Source organism: Anomalospiza imberbis, chromosome 1 (genome assembly GCF_031753505.1).
Source record: "Anomalospiza imberbis isolate Cuckoo-Finch-1a 21T00152 chromosome 1, ASM3175350v1, whole genome shotgun sequence".
NCBI classification, from domain to species: Eukaryota; Metazoa; Chordata; class Aves; order Passeriformes; family Viduidae; genus Anomalospiza; species Anomalospiza imberbis.
This window is the reverse complement of record NC_089681.1, coordinates 110,441,784-110,458,687: the sequence shown is the minus strand read 5'-3', so window position 1 is coordinate 110,458,687 and position 16,904 is coordinate 110,441,784. Positions and strand designations below refer to the sequence as shown.

The 16,904-nt window shown below is 34.6% G+C and overlaps 1 protein-coding gene across 2 annotated transcripts in view; it reads right to left on the bottom strand.

Moving 5' to 3' along the window:
- The window catches only part of TOPAZ1 (testis and ovary specific TOPAZ 1), a 36,483-nt gene that overhangs the window by 4,954 nt on the left and 14,625 nt on the right, over nt 1–16,904 (bottom strand). For both annotated transcript variants that reach the window (XM_068205891.1, XM_068205882.1), the window contains exons 6-15: nt 15,978–16,084; nt 13,716–13,801; nt 12,873–13,010; nt 8,344–8,407; nt 7,034–7,185; nt 6,735–6,827; nt 6,349–6,464; nt 5,413–5,479; nt 4,278–4,452; nt 2,678–2,778 (exon numbers count right to left, since the gene is read on the bottom strand). In XM_068205891.1, the coding sequence (XP_068061992.1) occupies nt 2,678–2,778; nt 4,278–4,452; nt 5,413–5,479; nt 6,349–6,464; nt 6,735–6,827; nt 7,034–7,185; nt 8,344–8,407; nt 12,873–13,010; nt 13,716–13,801; nt 15,978–16,084 (1,099 nt within the window). The remainder of the gene's footprint in view (nt 1–2,677; nt 2,779–4,277; nt 4,453–5,412; nt 5,480–6,348; nt 6,465–6,734; nt 6,828–7,033; nt 7,186–8,343; nt 8,408–12,872; nt 13,011–13,715; nt 13,802–15,977; nt 16,085–16,904) is intronic.

The following is a 16,904-nucleotide window of genomic DNA, read 5'->3' as shown; positions in this document are numbered from 1 at the left end:
ATTTTTAATTTTGATTTCATTCAGTACTACACAATCTACAAATTCTAAAAGCTCACACAGAGAATTTTCATTTTGCAGCAGAGACCTAATTGTTCAACTGAAATTATTATTCCAGATTAAGTAAAAAAAAACACTGATGATTGTAAGCAGCAGGACAATAAACTGGAAGGAGTTGGGCCTATCTGGCCAACACTGTAACAACCAACAACTTTATCACTGGATTCTAGATTGATATTTAGACTGGTTTTCTACAGAAACTTCATCTTAACAACTTTGTGGCTGTTTGTTACATGTTTTTTTTTTTTTTTTAAGTACATCTGTTTTATTAACTTTCCTTAAATCTTACAAAGAAAATTCTCTTCAGGACCAAGCAGCATACATATTTTACCCCCAATAGCCACCAAAGCTCTGCAGTAAAGGGGTTTGATGTTCTTAAAGGAAAAATTATATGAAAAGCACATTTAGAGTTTCAGGCAGTCCAACATATTCATAAAACAGCACAGGGCAGGTCCAAAAGCCAAAATTAATTTGAGCAAAGCAGGAAGAGCAAATTCATTACTACCTTACTTTCTGGACTACCTTTCGGGCAAAAAAAACATGGGCCAAGCAGATACTAACCCATCACCCCAGGATCAGAGATTTATCTGCTATATATATATATATATATATATATATATATATATATATATAACGGAGTGAAACAGGTAGAGAGAGGTAAGAATGACAGCTTCCTGAAGCAGAGATAAATTTGGGATCTGCCAGCTCTGATAAAAATCATTCAGAGAAGAGCCTCATTCACACTCTAATATGGTCAACACAGGTTGTCTACAAAGCTGTTTGAGGATCTTGATCAAGTAATCTCTTGAGAAGTAGGTTTGATACCTAACACAACACTCTCAAAGAAAATCTTTTGCTCTAGACATGAAAGAAATAATAGTATTGCAAGAAGCATCTACTTTTAGTAACTCATGTTGTACAAGAATAACACTACATGTGCTTTTCACAGCTTGCACCTCTGAAATTAGGACATGAGGATGAATCTCCTTGAAATATCAGGGGTTGTGCAATCCAAGATAAGGCTCTCCCTTAAGATGGATTGGAAAACAGCTAAAATGTCTGAAGGCACACAAACATTATATGCTGAAGAAGACAGCCAAAACCCAAGCCAAACTAAACAATTCAGTGGGCATGTGAGCACTACCACTCCTCAACGCCAAGAATCCAGATTCTCTCTTCTGTGGTCAGGAATATCTTAACTGTTCTAACTGCTAAGTTTTGTGGAACAAAAATGCCTAGAGTTCTAGTGCAGTATTACTCAAGTGCTAATGCAAAGACACTCTCTACTTCCCTTTACTCTTAAACAGTACCACACTGTGCTGCAGCTTGAAAGGGACCTGCTGAAGACCATTTAACTCATGAAGCCAATGCTGCAAAATTCACGGTCCATCAGAACAGGTATCCTGTCTCTAGACTAAGCACCTCTACCAAGTATCTCCTGGGATGTGGCTTGACCCTGGAAACAGACTGAGCAGTGCACAGGTTTTTTACATAACAGAATTCCTGAAGGTCATCCCCTAGAGACAATCATACAAAAGACAATTTAATTCCTTGATGAGAACCAGAAATGGTTCCCTGATGGTAATTCGCAAAGAAAAGCCAACCCAAAACTTCAAGAGACAAAAAGGGATGAGAGCATTTGCTTCTGTTCATAAAAGTGCATGCTAGAAATCATCTTGTATGGGATGAGGAATATCATAATTATCAGCTGAAAGGATGAGGCTCAAGTTCAGAATGGGATCATTGACCAAAACACAATCTAAAATCACTGGGGGCTTCTATTACTTCTTATGCTATCACTTTTCATGTTGCTTTCTTATAAGAGATTGAGTTTGGTATGCACTGGCTCCTTCCAGGAAGAAAAAGACAAATTTAACATTGAAATGGATCTTGCTGCAGTGAAATTATGACCAATACTGCCTGAGGCCTAAGGAATGCAAAACATCCAGTCAAAAGTCTAGTCTCTTAGCCCTCGCCCTGTGTAATATTTGACAGCAAAGATATGATTGTAAAGGTATTTCTTTGTGATGTCTGAGTTTTGCAAGAATCATGGAACTTAGATTCAGTGGAAGAAAAGCACTTCAGCAGTTCTAGGGAACAGGCAGTTCACAAAGTGCAGACGTGCTATACTGCTTTTCTGTCTTCCTGGCCTTATCCATTCTATTTCAGGTCAGATCCAGAAGCACCAGTGCAGGAAATTGCCCAAACTTCTCTAAATATCACTTCAGTTGGGAGGTCTCAGAATGCAACATGATTGCCAGGCAGAAGAAAGTGATGTTTCTGGGAAATAATCCCATCAGCACCTCACCCCAGAATCTCAGGAAGACCTGTCTCTTAGTTCAGATTCAACCTCAGCTCAGAAAAATCACAAAATGAACATAAGCAATCAATTTCTAGGTTGTAAGACCAAGTTATGATAGCCTCCACAGAAGACTACTGCTCAGAAAGGCACAGTAAAATGCTTTGATCCAGCTGGACAGTTGGGAAGTACTAAGATGGCAGGGAGGCAGGTGGCACACCCAGTCATTCCACTAGAGAAACCAGAATTTAATATCCAGAAGAGAAATTACTAATTCTTTTTCTCTTTTTCTTCCAGTCAGGTTCCTGTAGTACTGCATACCTTTATCCACTGCAGTACTTTGTGATACGAATACATTACGCTTATCCCAGTCCTTCCAATGAAAAGTCTGTCTGCTTTATTATGCTGTGAATTTTTCATTACTGGAAAGAAAAAGAATAAGGCTTATTTTTTTATTTATTTAACATGCAAATGCAGTTTTAAAGAAATTACACATTTCAAAAACACAGTAATTGTGAAAATACTAAAGACATTTTCTGAAATATTTGCCATTGAAAGTAGCAACTTCCTAAGACTTAACATCAGAAGTAGGGTAAATAACTATAGTTTATTCATATAATATTTCATAGCAGTCTAAGTCATCCATAAAATGCTTGGATATGTAATGGCATAATTTTGTAACATCATTATTTGTAAAGTAAGCTTTACGTTTTCTGGCACCACGAAGAAATTCTGGTAATTTCAGAACTGAATAATTACAACCTCTTTGGAAGCACTGTTAGAATTTTTGAGCAGTGGTCTCAAAGTAGGGTGTGAGTACAACAATTCATTCAGCAGTGGGAAGGAAATATTTTTTTGACTATTAGAAAATAAAAGTAAGTAAAACCCTTTAAAATACAGCATTTGTTTAATATTTATCTCATATTTGTAATTCCTGTTTTTGTGCATGGTTTATAGAGAATTTAATATATTGGTGTAGTAGTACATGTATGTAATATATAATTAAATAAATTATGGGTCACTGCTCAAAAATTTTTTACTGATGGAGGTGCCTATCAGTTGGGAGATCACTGCTCTAGGAAAGATAGACTAAGTTCCAAGCTCCAGCAGAATCTTCTCCCTGTGTCACAAATGGAAGCTTTTTTATGATATGAAAGTCTGTGGTCAGAAAGGATATGTCACATATCTGGAATAAATATTCATTATGTTTTAGTAGATAATACAGGTTGAAAAATATCTAAGTAATCCTTTGCAAAATGATTAAATATTCCACTGACACTGCACCAAGCTTCAGTAATCTGCAAACTCGTTAGGAAGAATGATACAGATATGCAAGTGAAGTGGCATAGGGAGGAAAGAGGCAAGAAAACCCGCCAGAACTATTAAAACATTGGGTTCTTGAGCACCCAGCCCTTGCAGGAACCACTGACTCTTTGGGGAATAGAATAATTCTAAAAATCAAACTTACTAAAAAAAAAAAAAAGTACAAATTACATACATGATGTAACCTCTTCAATGTGTTTTAAAATACACAAGTATATATATACCTACAGCATTAAGCTTATTTATGCTATTAACATAATAATGTAACATCTTCATATGACACTTTACATGAAAATACATAAATATATTTGCCATTGTCCTGAGCACAGGCCATTTTTATTGAAAGATCATGAATTCTGGGTTCTCTTTTTGATTTCACAAAACTTTACTGTTCCTCCTTCAGAATTTTCCTTAAGTGTAAGCATTTTATTTCTACTGGAAAATTGCTTGTACTGAACATTACAGCTGACTGTATTTGCACCTCAAAAGATTCAGAATATTGTAACATAAAATTAACTAATAATCAGAAAACTATATGAATTAATTTTTATCTCTTTTAAAACCTCTACAAAAAGCACTTCTTGCATCTTAATTTTACCTATATCAGCAAAATCACAAAAAGGGACTCCTGGTCCGTCTGTCTCAGAATCTTTGGTTAGAATTTCAGCAATACATAAAAGCAATTTCTGAAGATCCTCAAAATGTTCACATCCAGTTCTTGCATTAAGATACAAAGCTCCCAGCTTGGTCCAATCCTTTTTTTCCTTGCAATGCTGTGAAGGAGGCAAAGGATAAATACAAGCAAAGCTGCTTCCAGAAAACCAAACAGAAAATATAGTGAAATTTGAGATATGTACCTGGTATAGACTTAAAGGAGAAAAAAATGCAGATGAAATGCTACTGCCAAGAACCTTCATGTTCATATGGCAGTTACATGCTGCCAAACTTGCACGGACTGCTAATTACTTCTATCCCTCAAGAAATTAAATTCCTTTTTTTGTGTCATGACCCCAGTTGAGAAAACTCATAACTTATTCATTCTATTTAGGAACTGGCATTTATTCAGTATTTTTTCCCATGATGCACACTGAATTTATGGTTATTTTCTATATGAACTAGTTGTTTGCTTGCCAGATCACTTGATGACTTTGGTGTTAAAGGAGTAAAAAAATCAGTACTTTTTTTTCCCTTTTTATATTTCAATCTCTGGATCTACACAGGATGTGTGATAATATGCAAACTATATTATAATTGTGCATAATGAGTTATCTGACCTTGAATATGAAAGGCACAAGTGTCCAAATAAAAAATGCTTTACAATATTTTCTTATTCTTTAAAATACTACTCAATGTTGTCAATTGCTTTTACAATTGTGTGTTTTTATACCAGATATGAATTCTATTTGCTAAATAATGTATTAAATAAATTTTTGGTGAGGAATGATGTACCAGTTACAAGCACAACAAATGTAAAGTAGAGGAAATAATTGCTTAAAGTTACAAAATCTTTGAATTTGATGCAAAACGAAGATACAAAACTACAAGTATGTAAATAAAAATACTGACATTACAGAAAGGCCAAAGACAGTTTTCTCCTGCATGTTAAGCCTTCCCAAACACAGCTTTGCATAAACTCACTATACTTGATAATAAAGCCCACTAATTAAAATATGTCTAGAAATTGCTATTTCATGTAGGTTTAAAGGAAGTAGTGAAGAATGCACATACTGTACCTGAATTTCAGCCACTGCCAAGTTGAAGTCAAAAATCCATGTCTTTTCAAAATATCTTTCCTTAAATCTTCCATATGAAAAAAAAGAATACATGAATTTTAACATATCCTATTGAACAACAAATTATCACATATGAACATTAAACTGATGTGATTTTTGATCCTATTTGCTTCACATTACACCAACTGCACACTGAAAACGCGCATTTAAAATCTTGCCAAATGAAGTTTTTGCTTGTATTAAACAAATAATTGAGTAGAGCTCTTTTCACTCTGCATATTTGGTTTCCACTAAGAATCAAAGGTATGTTTATGAATCACAAATTTAGTTTCTCAACTTGTGTGTGTATATGATGCAGACGATACAAAAATGAAAAAGGATCACAATGTTGTTCAAGAGATGGGGAAGTATTAGCAGATTTTGAACAGATTTGACATTTTGTCCAGCATATCCCAGCAGTACTCAAAAAATGATCCTCCTCCCTAGTAGTGCTGGCACAAATGTTTACATAGTCACACTGTAAAGGGAACTACAAAACTACTTCTGATTATAACTAATCCTAAAAGGGTTGTTTATTGCAGAAATACCATTTGCTTAAGTGGGTAAATGATATATTAATATTATAAACTATATATAAAACAACGATGTTTCTAATTTGGCTGGCTATACAAACTTCTATCACAGCTGACAGCAAGTTGTACAGTGATGATTGATATGGAAAAAACGAGTAAGTGTGGTCAGAATCTACATTTTGATTTAACAATGCTTGCTCTTTGAAACACAGGAGATTGACAGCACTTTAAAATGCAATTAGGCATGATATGATAGTTTTTTCATCCAACACATCTTTTAAAGATTCTACATAAATTTATAAAAATAAATGCTGAAGAAGGAGCTAGGCAGTTATAATTAGGAAATAGCTCCTTAAAGACATACCTGGATTTTATGTTCAAAACAGTACTCATTTCCCAACTGGAAACGTGCAATTGGCGAAGCAACTTAATAATGTAGTCAAAATGTTCTAACTCAAGGAACATCCCAGCATCAATGAGCTGTAATATCAAACAAGGTAAGAAAAGTAAGCATATTAAAAGGTGTGATGACTTAATGCATCTTCAGAGCTAAGTGACAAACAACACTGGGAAAAACGCAGTCAAAAACAAAGGAATAAATGAAAATTGATACTACAAATTCAGCAACTCACAATAAGACTTTTAATATTATTTCAGTGCTGGTTTTTAAATTGATATGTTTGAGTTTTCAAACAGGTGATGTATTTCAGAAATTCCAACAAGCAGCAGTAGTACAAATGAAACTCATACCTTACAGAAGGTACTGATTAATGTAGGCACAGCATTTCTTATATTCAAAGAAGCCATATGCTCAAAAACTTTCAGGAGAACATCTACAGCTGGCTAATATAGACAAAAAAAGCACAATCAGTTTTGCAACTCTATTCAATTAGAAAGCTTAGAGATTTTATAATAGGATATTCTGAATTTCTCCCCTCACCCAAGATTTGAGTACCAGAGAAAAACAAACCTATTTCTATAAATCACATAGTACTCAAAAAACTAAAATTATGAGACTAAGATTTAAAAAATATTACAAAGTCACCTACCAGTGTCTTGATTTGTACAATTACATTCAATATCTGAAATACTTCCTGCAACAAGCAGTTGTTGAGCAATGAAACAAGAAGATCATTCAGCACTTCAGAAGCAAAATCCACACCAGGAGTAACTTCTTTGTAATACTGCACAAATATCTGAACTGAAAAAGCAATTAAGTTGAAATTCACTTTGGGGTTAATTGATTATTTAAACAAGTTATTTCCTTACATTTTAGACACAGTGTCTTAATTGCCCAAGATACTATGGAACAGGGATAGGAGAAATATGGGTGAAAGGATCCAGTTTGAATACAGTGTTAACCTTACCAGAACCAGACTGACTATTCTGAAATATGTTATGAATATGTAAAAATATGAGCACTGTAGGCCCTGTAGGTTCCCAGAAAGTTTAGCTGATTTGGTGCAGCACAAGAATGCACAAACCCAGGTTAGATTTGGTACATGCATCCAGGTAGTAAGGCCTTTACAGACAGGAAACTCTAGGAAGTGCTGTGTTACAGTGGATGGTGTTATAATCTGTCCCAGTGCCACTCTTCCTTGACAAACACGTACTGTGGCCTGCTGGTATCCAGTGCTATCCACATTAAAACACTCGTGTGCTCAGCACAGGAACACTGCAGCACATGGTGCAACTGAACTCCCTGTTCTCATTCTGCTACACTCTAAGAAGCTTTCAAAAACTTAAAGACTGCTCAGGACCAGTAAAAAAGGAATCACTGTCCAGAGTAATAACAAAACAAAAGCCCTTTCTGACTGAACTCAAAAGCTCAGATGGATCTGAATGAACTGCAGTCCCTAAAATGTGTTAATAATAATCGTTTGCATATATGGTGAAAGGACTAAATGAAAGCTGTTGGGGGTGGGTGCAGTAGCAACACTTAATTTCAAGAGCTTCCATTCTCAGGTTTTTGATATTTGGCCAGGGTGTTCAAAAGCACCTTAATAAAATTCAGGTTCTGTTAAACCTTCTCCCTGCCCTATTTTACGTATTTCTAGTCCCAAGTCTAATTACAGTCAGTCATTTTATTTGGAAATAAGATTTTTATTTGGAAATAAGATTATTTGGAAATATTTGGAAATAAGATTTCTAAGAACCTCTTGAGGTAAGTGTGTATCTAAATTTCTAGCCTTACTGGGAAACTGAACCATTAAAATGCAGGGATTGAATGTATTCTTTCATTTGAAGAACTTTTTATTCACTGCTGAAGTGGCAACCATTTCTCTTTTGACAGCCTATTTACTTTGCTTTAAATAAGCTAAGTAACAAAGATACGTCAACAGCTACTACTATACCATACCTGCACGTTTCAGGAGGCCTGATTCTTTGATACTAATGTATGTCCTAAGAATTGCCATGCAAATCTGTAAAAAAAGAAAAAAAATAGAATGCATATAAATATATATAAATATAATATAAAATGTAACTTCAGTTTATGCCAAACAAAAGAACTACTCCAAGCATGAGTTCTATTATATAATGAGCTTTACATTGCTTCCATGCAAGCCATACATACTGATAAATGATATAAGAAGGTAATGGGGTATGTAGGCAAAGGTTCTGTCAAAAGGCCAGCAAATCAAACAGAAAAATAATGCAGATGCAATGCTCGGGAAAGAGGCTGCTGGAACCACAAATGTTTGCATGTTTATGTATATACTCATAGCAAACAAAAAAACAAAAACAAAAACAAAAACAAAAAACCCAAACAAACAAAAAACAAAACAAACAAAAAAAACCCCCACAAACCAAAAAAAAAAAAGAGAATTTGAAAATGCAGTTATTTCAGAATTAGTATAAATCTGGGAGACTGTAAATCAAGAAAGGGAAGCAAAAATGTGAAAATGAAACGTGCTAAGTAAAAATTCCATGAATGTACCCACTAAGAAATCAAAAAATCATCCAGAAATGAAGCTGGTAACACCAACTGTCCCAAAGAATCATTCATAGGACACAGAACAAAAAGCTCAGAACTAACTTGATTTAATGAGCCATTTCACTGCAGACTGAATTGACTAAAAAAAAAGAAATCCATACCTAGATATTCTAATGTTATTTAGTATTGGAACAATCTTAATATCTTAAGCTGTCAGCTTTGTGATACTTACGCATTTTGCTCCATCTCTGCAGATGATGAAATAAAAACTACTGACATTATATCTTAGCATTCCAAGTTAGGGAAAATCCCCATCCCCTTTTAGAAATTCTCTGTCACTTCTAAAACATTCACAGTCTTTCTACACAACAATGTAAATTGGTCATATTTAATACTATTTTGTGAAATAGTTAAACATCAAGAGACCGAAAATGCCCTAACTGAATCAGGTTTATTTTTACAGGCAACTTCAAAGTGACACAGGATTCATTCATGAAGTTCATTATGCAGCAAATGAATTATCATCAAAGCAGAAGATACTGGTTTATGGCCAAGACATTTTATTTTAAAGCCATTAACCTGTTCAGATCATCAAGCCAAAGAATACAAAAATTATACATCTACGTATAAATAAAGCTTATTGTTTTTATTTGGAAGCAGTATTGCAATGTTGAGCTATACTCCAAGATATACCTTTCAGAAAATCATGTCAAATTTTTAATCATTAATATACATGAAGTGTCACTTGGGAACAGGTTAACTCACTTAATCCAAATCTACACTCTCGGGAGGCTGAGGGCATTTCCAGAATAAACTTTAGCACATGCTTACAGTATGGAAATTACTTTGCTTCCTTTTGGAATTAGTTTTTCCCCTTCTTTGGACTGCCTCCCAAAAAAAGCCAAGATTGCATCTGGAGCTCTGACTGTTCCAAGTATTAGTGAAATTGCTTGGACAGCCAGTTGTAGTAGTATTCAATCATGGGACATGCTGTATTACATTAATAAAAGAAACTAAATGTGTTATTAATTTACACCTTCTAGAAGGCTTCAGTTGATTTAGTTGTTCCAATTTTGAAAGGTGTAACTGCACCCACAGACTATGTAAAAATGTGAGAATCTTTAAATTTTGAGTTATCTGTAATAGATTTTGAATGAAGATACATGAAAGAGATCATTCCTATTTTCAAAATCCAGTATAAACCACACTATTCTGTCATCTATCAGTTGATTCCATGGCTCATTTACCACAACAATTAAATAAAACCATAATAAAGTCCTCTGTATTTTATACACCCAACCAACTCTCCACTAATAACACAGAGGTGCTTATTCAGAAGAAGAAGCACAGGAATTCACTAAATACTTCAGCATCTCCCAGTCAGTGCCCACTCTATTGTCTAGTAAGGGAGAAACCCCCATACTGCAGCCTTTATCTCAGTGAGATCAAAACCAGGATCCTTCTTCCAGGAACGCTGTGGAAGCTTTGAGATGCACAATTCCTATTCAGTGTGGCTGAAACTGACCAAAAGATTCAAAGGTCATTTAGTGGTCTTTAGAGACAGTAATAAAAGGACAGTGTAGAATCACATTTCTTTAGGAAGCCACATTAAAAAACAAAACCAAAATCTACCACAACAGAAACATATATCCAAGGCCCTGAAGCTGTAAGAGAAGACTAATGAAGGAAGAAATCTTCCTATTTTATATCCTTTCTGTTTCCAGTTAGGAAGTTCATAGCATCAAGGAAAAGGAGAGTATGAAGTCACAGAAAGTAAAAACTTCTTCAATGGATAGGAGTAAAAAAAAAATGAGTAAGGTTCACAAAGCTAAAATAAAATCATAAAATCACAAAGAGAAATACAGCTTGCATAACAACATGTTTTGAAACCACTTACTTAACCATGAAATGATTGCCTGTGCGACAGTCTGAAGTGTCATTTGAGCAAAACAGTTTACTGTATTAAGCTCACTGTGTCTTGCCCTTTCACTGAGGACCACGGAGAAGAGTCCAGCATCACTTCCTTTACCCTCTTCTCCATCACTGATACATATTTTTGAGACCCACCCTTCCTTTAAATACTCTGGCAAGTATTTGAAACAGTCTTTTGCTTACTTTACCTAATAAAAAACAGATTTCACTGTTTGAAAACGAGAGACATCTTTTTTAAAAAAACCCAAAAAATTGGTAACTTGTATAACTTACTGAGCTCAAGAGTATGCTGATTTTCAAAACATACAATGTTTTTATGAATTCAAGCACTGCTGTGTTGTGTGATCAACTACAACAGTAAAGTGGTAAATAATAGGAAGTTATACCTTAAAGCATCAACCAGTTACTTAATGAAAAAGAAAAAAAATCATTACGGGGAAAGTTATTTCCCTTCAAACACTCTGGTGACTATTATCACTGAGAACACTGAGCTCTAAGCAAGTGGACTCTAAGTCTGCATAATAGTTCTCCTGAAGAGATTGATTCCTCCTGCATAAGATTAGATGCCTTTATAGCTTCTTTACCTGTTTTTCTTTTATGTACTTTGGTGCCACCATGAGGTGCTTGGCCTATTATAATTTTTAAATGGACAGGTCTAAAAACATAAATGTATACACAAACAAAAAAAACTCAGGTATACTTTTAGACTACCAGGAAAGTTTGGCTAGGTTTGGTGTGTAGAAGAGTTGAAGTCTGTTGGAGTGTTGCACCACAAATAAAATCCAGTAAAATGGATTTTTCATAGTTTTAGGCAAAGAATTCTTTAATGTGCCTGTAATATAATGAAGCACTACAAACCACAATAATTCAGATAAACTAGCTGAAAATTACAAATATTCACTACAGCCTGCCAAAGATATACCACACTTGAGAAAAAAGGAAAAATGTTTCATACAAAACTACTCTCAAATTATTTGGGGATTTTTAAGATGTCGTATCATAAACTCCCATTTCAAAGGGGTTAGAAAGCATTAGCACAAATATAAAGCAGCTTCTTTTGATATATATATATATAAAAAGGAAAAGAGAAAACATTAAGAAAAATAAAACCACTGACAATACACTGATGTATTTTAAAAATTCTGACAAAGTATATTTAAGGTATCAGGAAGATGGACAAGCTGCTTTAGGTGTTAATTTTTTAATTTTTTTAGGAATTATGTCTAACAGGTTAACTGCAAGTTTTTTTTTTACATTTTGATTCTGAAATTTTTTACTTACTGACATCAATGATAAAAACTGCACTCATACCAGTAAGATGGTAGGTAAGAAATAAATCTTTTAAGACCCGATGAGGACAAGTTAGGCATTTGTCAATGGTTACCTGCTTTGATATTTTTATTTGCTTCCAGGTAACTTAGAAAACTTTCATACAGCCAATTTAAAAATCTTATTACTTGTCAGTACCATTAGCCTGCCTTGCACATTTCTTGGAAGCATTAAACTCAAAATGCCTCTGTTAAATGATCTGAAAAGATATTTACTTTGCCCATCATTCGAAAACTATTCTTGCTTGCAAATATTATGAGAATTGTTGCTCTATTTAAGGAGATTACAGCATCTTAAAACAAACATGTCAATTGTTCCACAAAACATGCAGAAGGTAATATACCATAGATGGGTTTTGGCTTTAACAGTACATACCAAGTCTTTGCAAAGGTTTGCTTAAAGTCTCTGATGCGCAGGACAGAAATGTCTCAGAATCTGCCCATTCTACCACTCCGTATTTGTACGGCCTAATTGTTGATGTGTGTTAAAGCATCTACTAGTTCAAAATTGTGCCATGTTTAAAGAAAACTTTAGAAGACCTTGAGAGGAAGAATTCCTGAACAATTTTTTCATCCATCAGTCTCTGATTGATTATTTACTTCCCATATATAAATGAACAAAGGAGATGATGTTTTGGTTTTAAAAAGTGTTCACATTTAGAATCTTTGCCTTAATTCAATAAATTGTTTTACCTTTTCATCCCCTTGTCCTGGAACATGACAGAACCAACATTTTGTTCTTTCACACCCACGTGAAGTCATGAAGTAATATCTGCAGTATTTACGGGGCAAGTTAAGTGCATCAAGGATCTGCTGGACTGACTGACAAGCCTGGAATAAAATAAAATTACAACAAGCAGAAAAAGCCAAATAATATTTCTTGAAAGCAAACATGGTCTTTGTTTTTTTAAAATTTCAAAGTATCTACAAACTATAAACAAAAGTAGAAAATGTGATCTATAATTAAGCCTTTGAAACAACCCTCATCTCTATAGTGTACTTGCAGCATTTCAAAGGACATAAAGATCAATCCCTTGTCATGTCACGTTACTGTCCAATAGAACAGAAGCCTGTCTTGAAGACCACAAACAGGGATAATACAAGAACTGCTAAATGAGATGGACAATGAGTAGAGAGGATGGAGAAAGGTGACAAGTTCCTGCACAGCTCTGAGTCATCATATGAGAATTCTGGGGCATCAACTTCCTTAACCCTTTTTCAGTTCCCAGCATCATGGATAAAGCAGGCTGTCTTAAACATGTGAAACCTTGTCTGCTTTTCAGTTCTACAAACACCAATAAAGCAAAAATCGTTATTTGATTTTGCTTAAGCTGAAAACAGAAATCAAGAAAACTTCACTGTGAATTGCATCACTGATCTTGTTCTTGGAAATTATACTTACTCAGTTGTAACATCTGTAAAGGCGTAAAAACATATACAGATTCACAGTTTTTGACTTGATACATGGGGAACTGTCTGAATAGCCATCAGAAATTTAGTGCCAAAGGATGAGAAATCAAAGATTTAACAACTCACTCTTGCATTTTTCTCCATCTTCCATGGCTCAAAATCTCCACAATTCTTTGATGGCAGTGAAGTACTTCTTCTTGAAGATTTGTAACCTAAAAATGGGGATGAGGGCACAAATCACATAATAAAAATGAATCATAGGGAAACCACTCTCATTTATCTTATTTTCCTTTATATTTATAGTTCCTTCAAGTCACAGCAATGATTAATGACAATTTGATTAATGCAGTCTAAAGCCAGTAATTTAAATTACAGTTTTCTTAATTATCCTAAAAGTGAGACTTTACACAAACTTCAAGAGCAAGCACATTTAAATTAAAAACTTCACTACTTTATCCAAGATTCCTGCTCTAACTTACAGAGATAAGGAATAAAAATATCCAGAAGTTTTAATTTCAAAACCTACCCTCTTTATATGTAATCTTTGCATTCCAACATCACTAGCCCTAAATTTAAGCTATTTTTTCCAGACTGATAGAAAACCTTTCATATTCTATGTTTTAAGCAATGCAAGTAGAAAGTTTAAGCCCAGTCTAAGTTACTGGTTTCTTAACCATGAAACTTGGTTTTAGAACTTTAATTATTATTGAATGATAGTTTTCTTTCTTTGAAAAATGAATAATGTTAATGGAAGATAAAAGTTCAAATTTTCAACTCCATATCTAAAGACAAATGAGAGTTTTTGAATGCCCTGCCTTCTAGGATTCCCATCTGGCCTCTTCAAAGTGTTCAAAAGTTCAGAGTGTTCAAAAGACAGGGTGGTTAGCCTCTTCTGGCAAACTATAGTTACTAAAGAGCATCCAATAATTAATGTTCTACTAGAGACTGGCACTAGATACATGGTTCTTAATCTCCATGTCTTCCTAACAGATAGAGCTATCACAGGATAGGAAGGACAGAGCATAATGCAGAACAATGAGTATTAAATCTTATGTACTGTCACATTGCAAAAACTTGTGAAGTGATGGTAGGCCACTTGATAAATTCAGGATTGGATACATTTAGTGACAAGAAAAAGGCTGAGAAAAGAGCCAACCACTAGCAATAGAAAAATGCCACTGGGAATTTCATCTTCCCTCCAGATTCTTGCCATCCCCAAGCACGAAGTTTTTAACCAGGCCTTTTCGAGAGTCTGTACTCTCCCTTGCTGACTGTAGGTCAGACTTGTAGGGAAGCAGGCCCTAAAGCGAAATAGCCCATCCTGTCTGCACAGTTCTGGGAATAAAAGGCTGTTTTGCTCTGTCCTTACACAGAAACTCTTGCTTTGGCAACTTTCAAATAACTTTAAGAAGGAAGATTTTGAAGAACTCTTCAAAAGGTGCATATGCTTTGAAGGCCAAGGACATGAACAGCTTCAAACAACTGGAATCTGAAGACATATTCAAAAATTGCTTTTTATAGCATGTGTTTCTTGCACTACCTGAAAATACTGTTACATGACATGATGATAAAATTGTTCTACAAGCTCAGACTGACAGTATAATTTGAAACTAAACAAGAACCAGTCACTGATCTTAATTCAAGAAATCCATGTTTATAAATATCCATATTAATCAATAATTCTAAAACACTGATTTCCAAAGCACCTGTTACAAAGAAACAGACTGCAGTATCTATCCACAAGTAATTGATTCCTATTTTTCTCTATCTTGTATGCCAAATAAACCATGCATTTATGCAAGGCTAAATGTCAGATTTGTTATGTGCAGTGACTGCAGTTCCATTATGATTTCTCTGGTGACACAGACATCTGTCCCAAGTGTGAAATATACTGGGTCAACATGAAGTACTACTTATTAAATCTATTTGATCCACTCTAGTGAATGCCTCAAAAACATTTGAACTGGCATAAACAACAAAGTTCTGACCTTCAGCAAGGTGGGCAAACCACTTTACCAAGTCTTATTAAGAACAATCAACCAACCAAACCTGCAGTCACATTCTCTCACCACAAATAAAGGAAAACAAGTCACTTGCTAATAACACATGTCAAACACAAAGTGTCAGACTACAAAGAACACTGCTGTACCATTAAAGCATCTGAGATGCATAAATATCAGATAGAATTATTTCTAGAATAGAATTCTGCTAAAAACCCAACCCCAAACCTCTCACTAACCTACCATATGAGATCTTGCAGTTTTGCTTTTATATACGCAAAGTAAAATTCCAGCCAACATCTCAGGGAACTGAAGATAGTCCTTAAGATTTAATTGGCAAATAAAGCACCAAAAAAAAAAAAATTCTGAAGGGCTCAGCATACAATACCATTTGTCCAGGATTTCATCTCTGTAGTTCCACTGAAGAGATTTACTTTTTGGTCATTCAGTGGCAGTCCTGATAGCAATTCACAGTTCACTTTGTAGCCACAGTCACTGTTGAATATTGAAAACCAAAATTTTGTTCAAATTAGTTTGTTTCACCAAATTAAACAGGGGTTTCTTTTATGCCTAAAAAGAGAGATTAAGTGTATAAAAGATGAGAATTTCTTCAACACTTTATGTAACACTTCAAAATTTGCCATAAATTTAAATAGCCAGCAGTCCCAAAAATTTTACTTTCATTACTCTCATTTGCCTGGTCCAATCTGATTATGCTTTTAGCTGAGATTATTCTGCCCTAATGCATAACCATATGAAATTCAATAAATAAGAAGAAAAGGCACCTGTGAACCACTTCTTCCCTCCCCACCATGCTGACAAGAAGACTGAGATGATTTCTGTCACCTCTGAAGAAGCATCTACTTTACATTAGTCTGTTATTTAGTATCTGACAAAGGAGTAAACCTCAAGGCTTTTCAAATTACATTTGAAAAGTCAATTGTTTTCTTTCCTAAAAACTGAGTACTGGACAGAAGATTTAGGTGATTTCAAATGGAACTTCCATTAAAAACTGTTCTGCTTTTATTCCCAAATATGTACATTCCAGAGAATTAAACAATTAAAATGTGGTGTTTTCAAAAATAAGCTAAAAATATTGCTAGCAAAATAGTTGGTAATCTCTTTTGTATTTGTGAACAAAGCCACAGGAAAAATATCATCCCCTTTCATGAGATCTTGCTCCCCTTCCCCCTTTCAATTAAGAATCCTGGTTCAGTACAATCTTAGTTTTAACCTGCTTGCTCCTCTGCAGACAGAAACAGAGCTGCTACCTCCTATAAGGGATTCAAGATATTTAATACTTCTCATAGCCAAG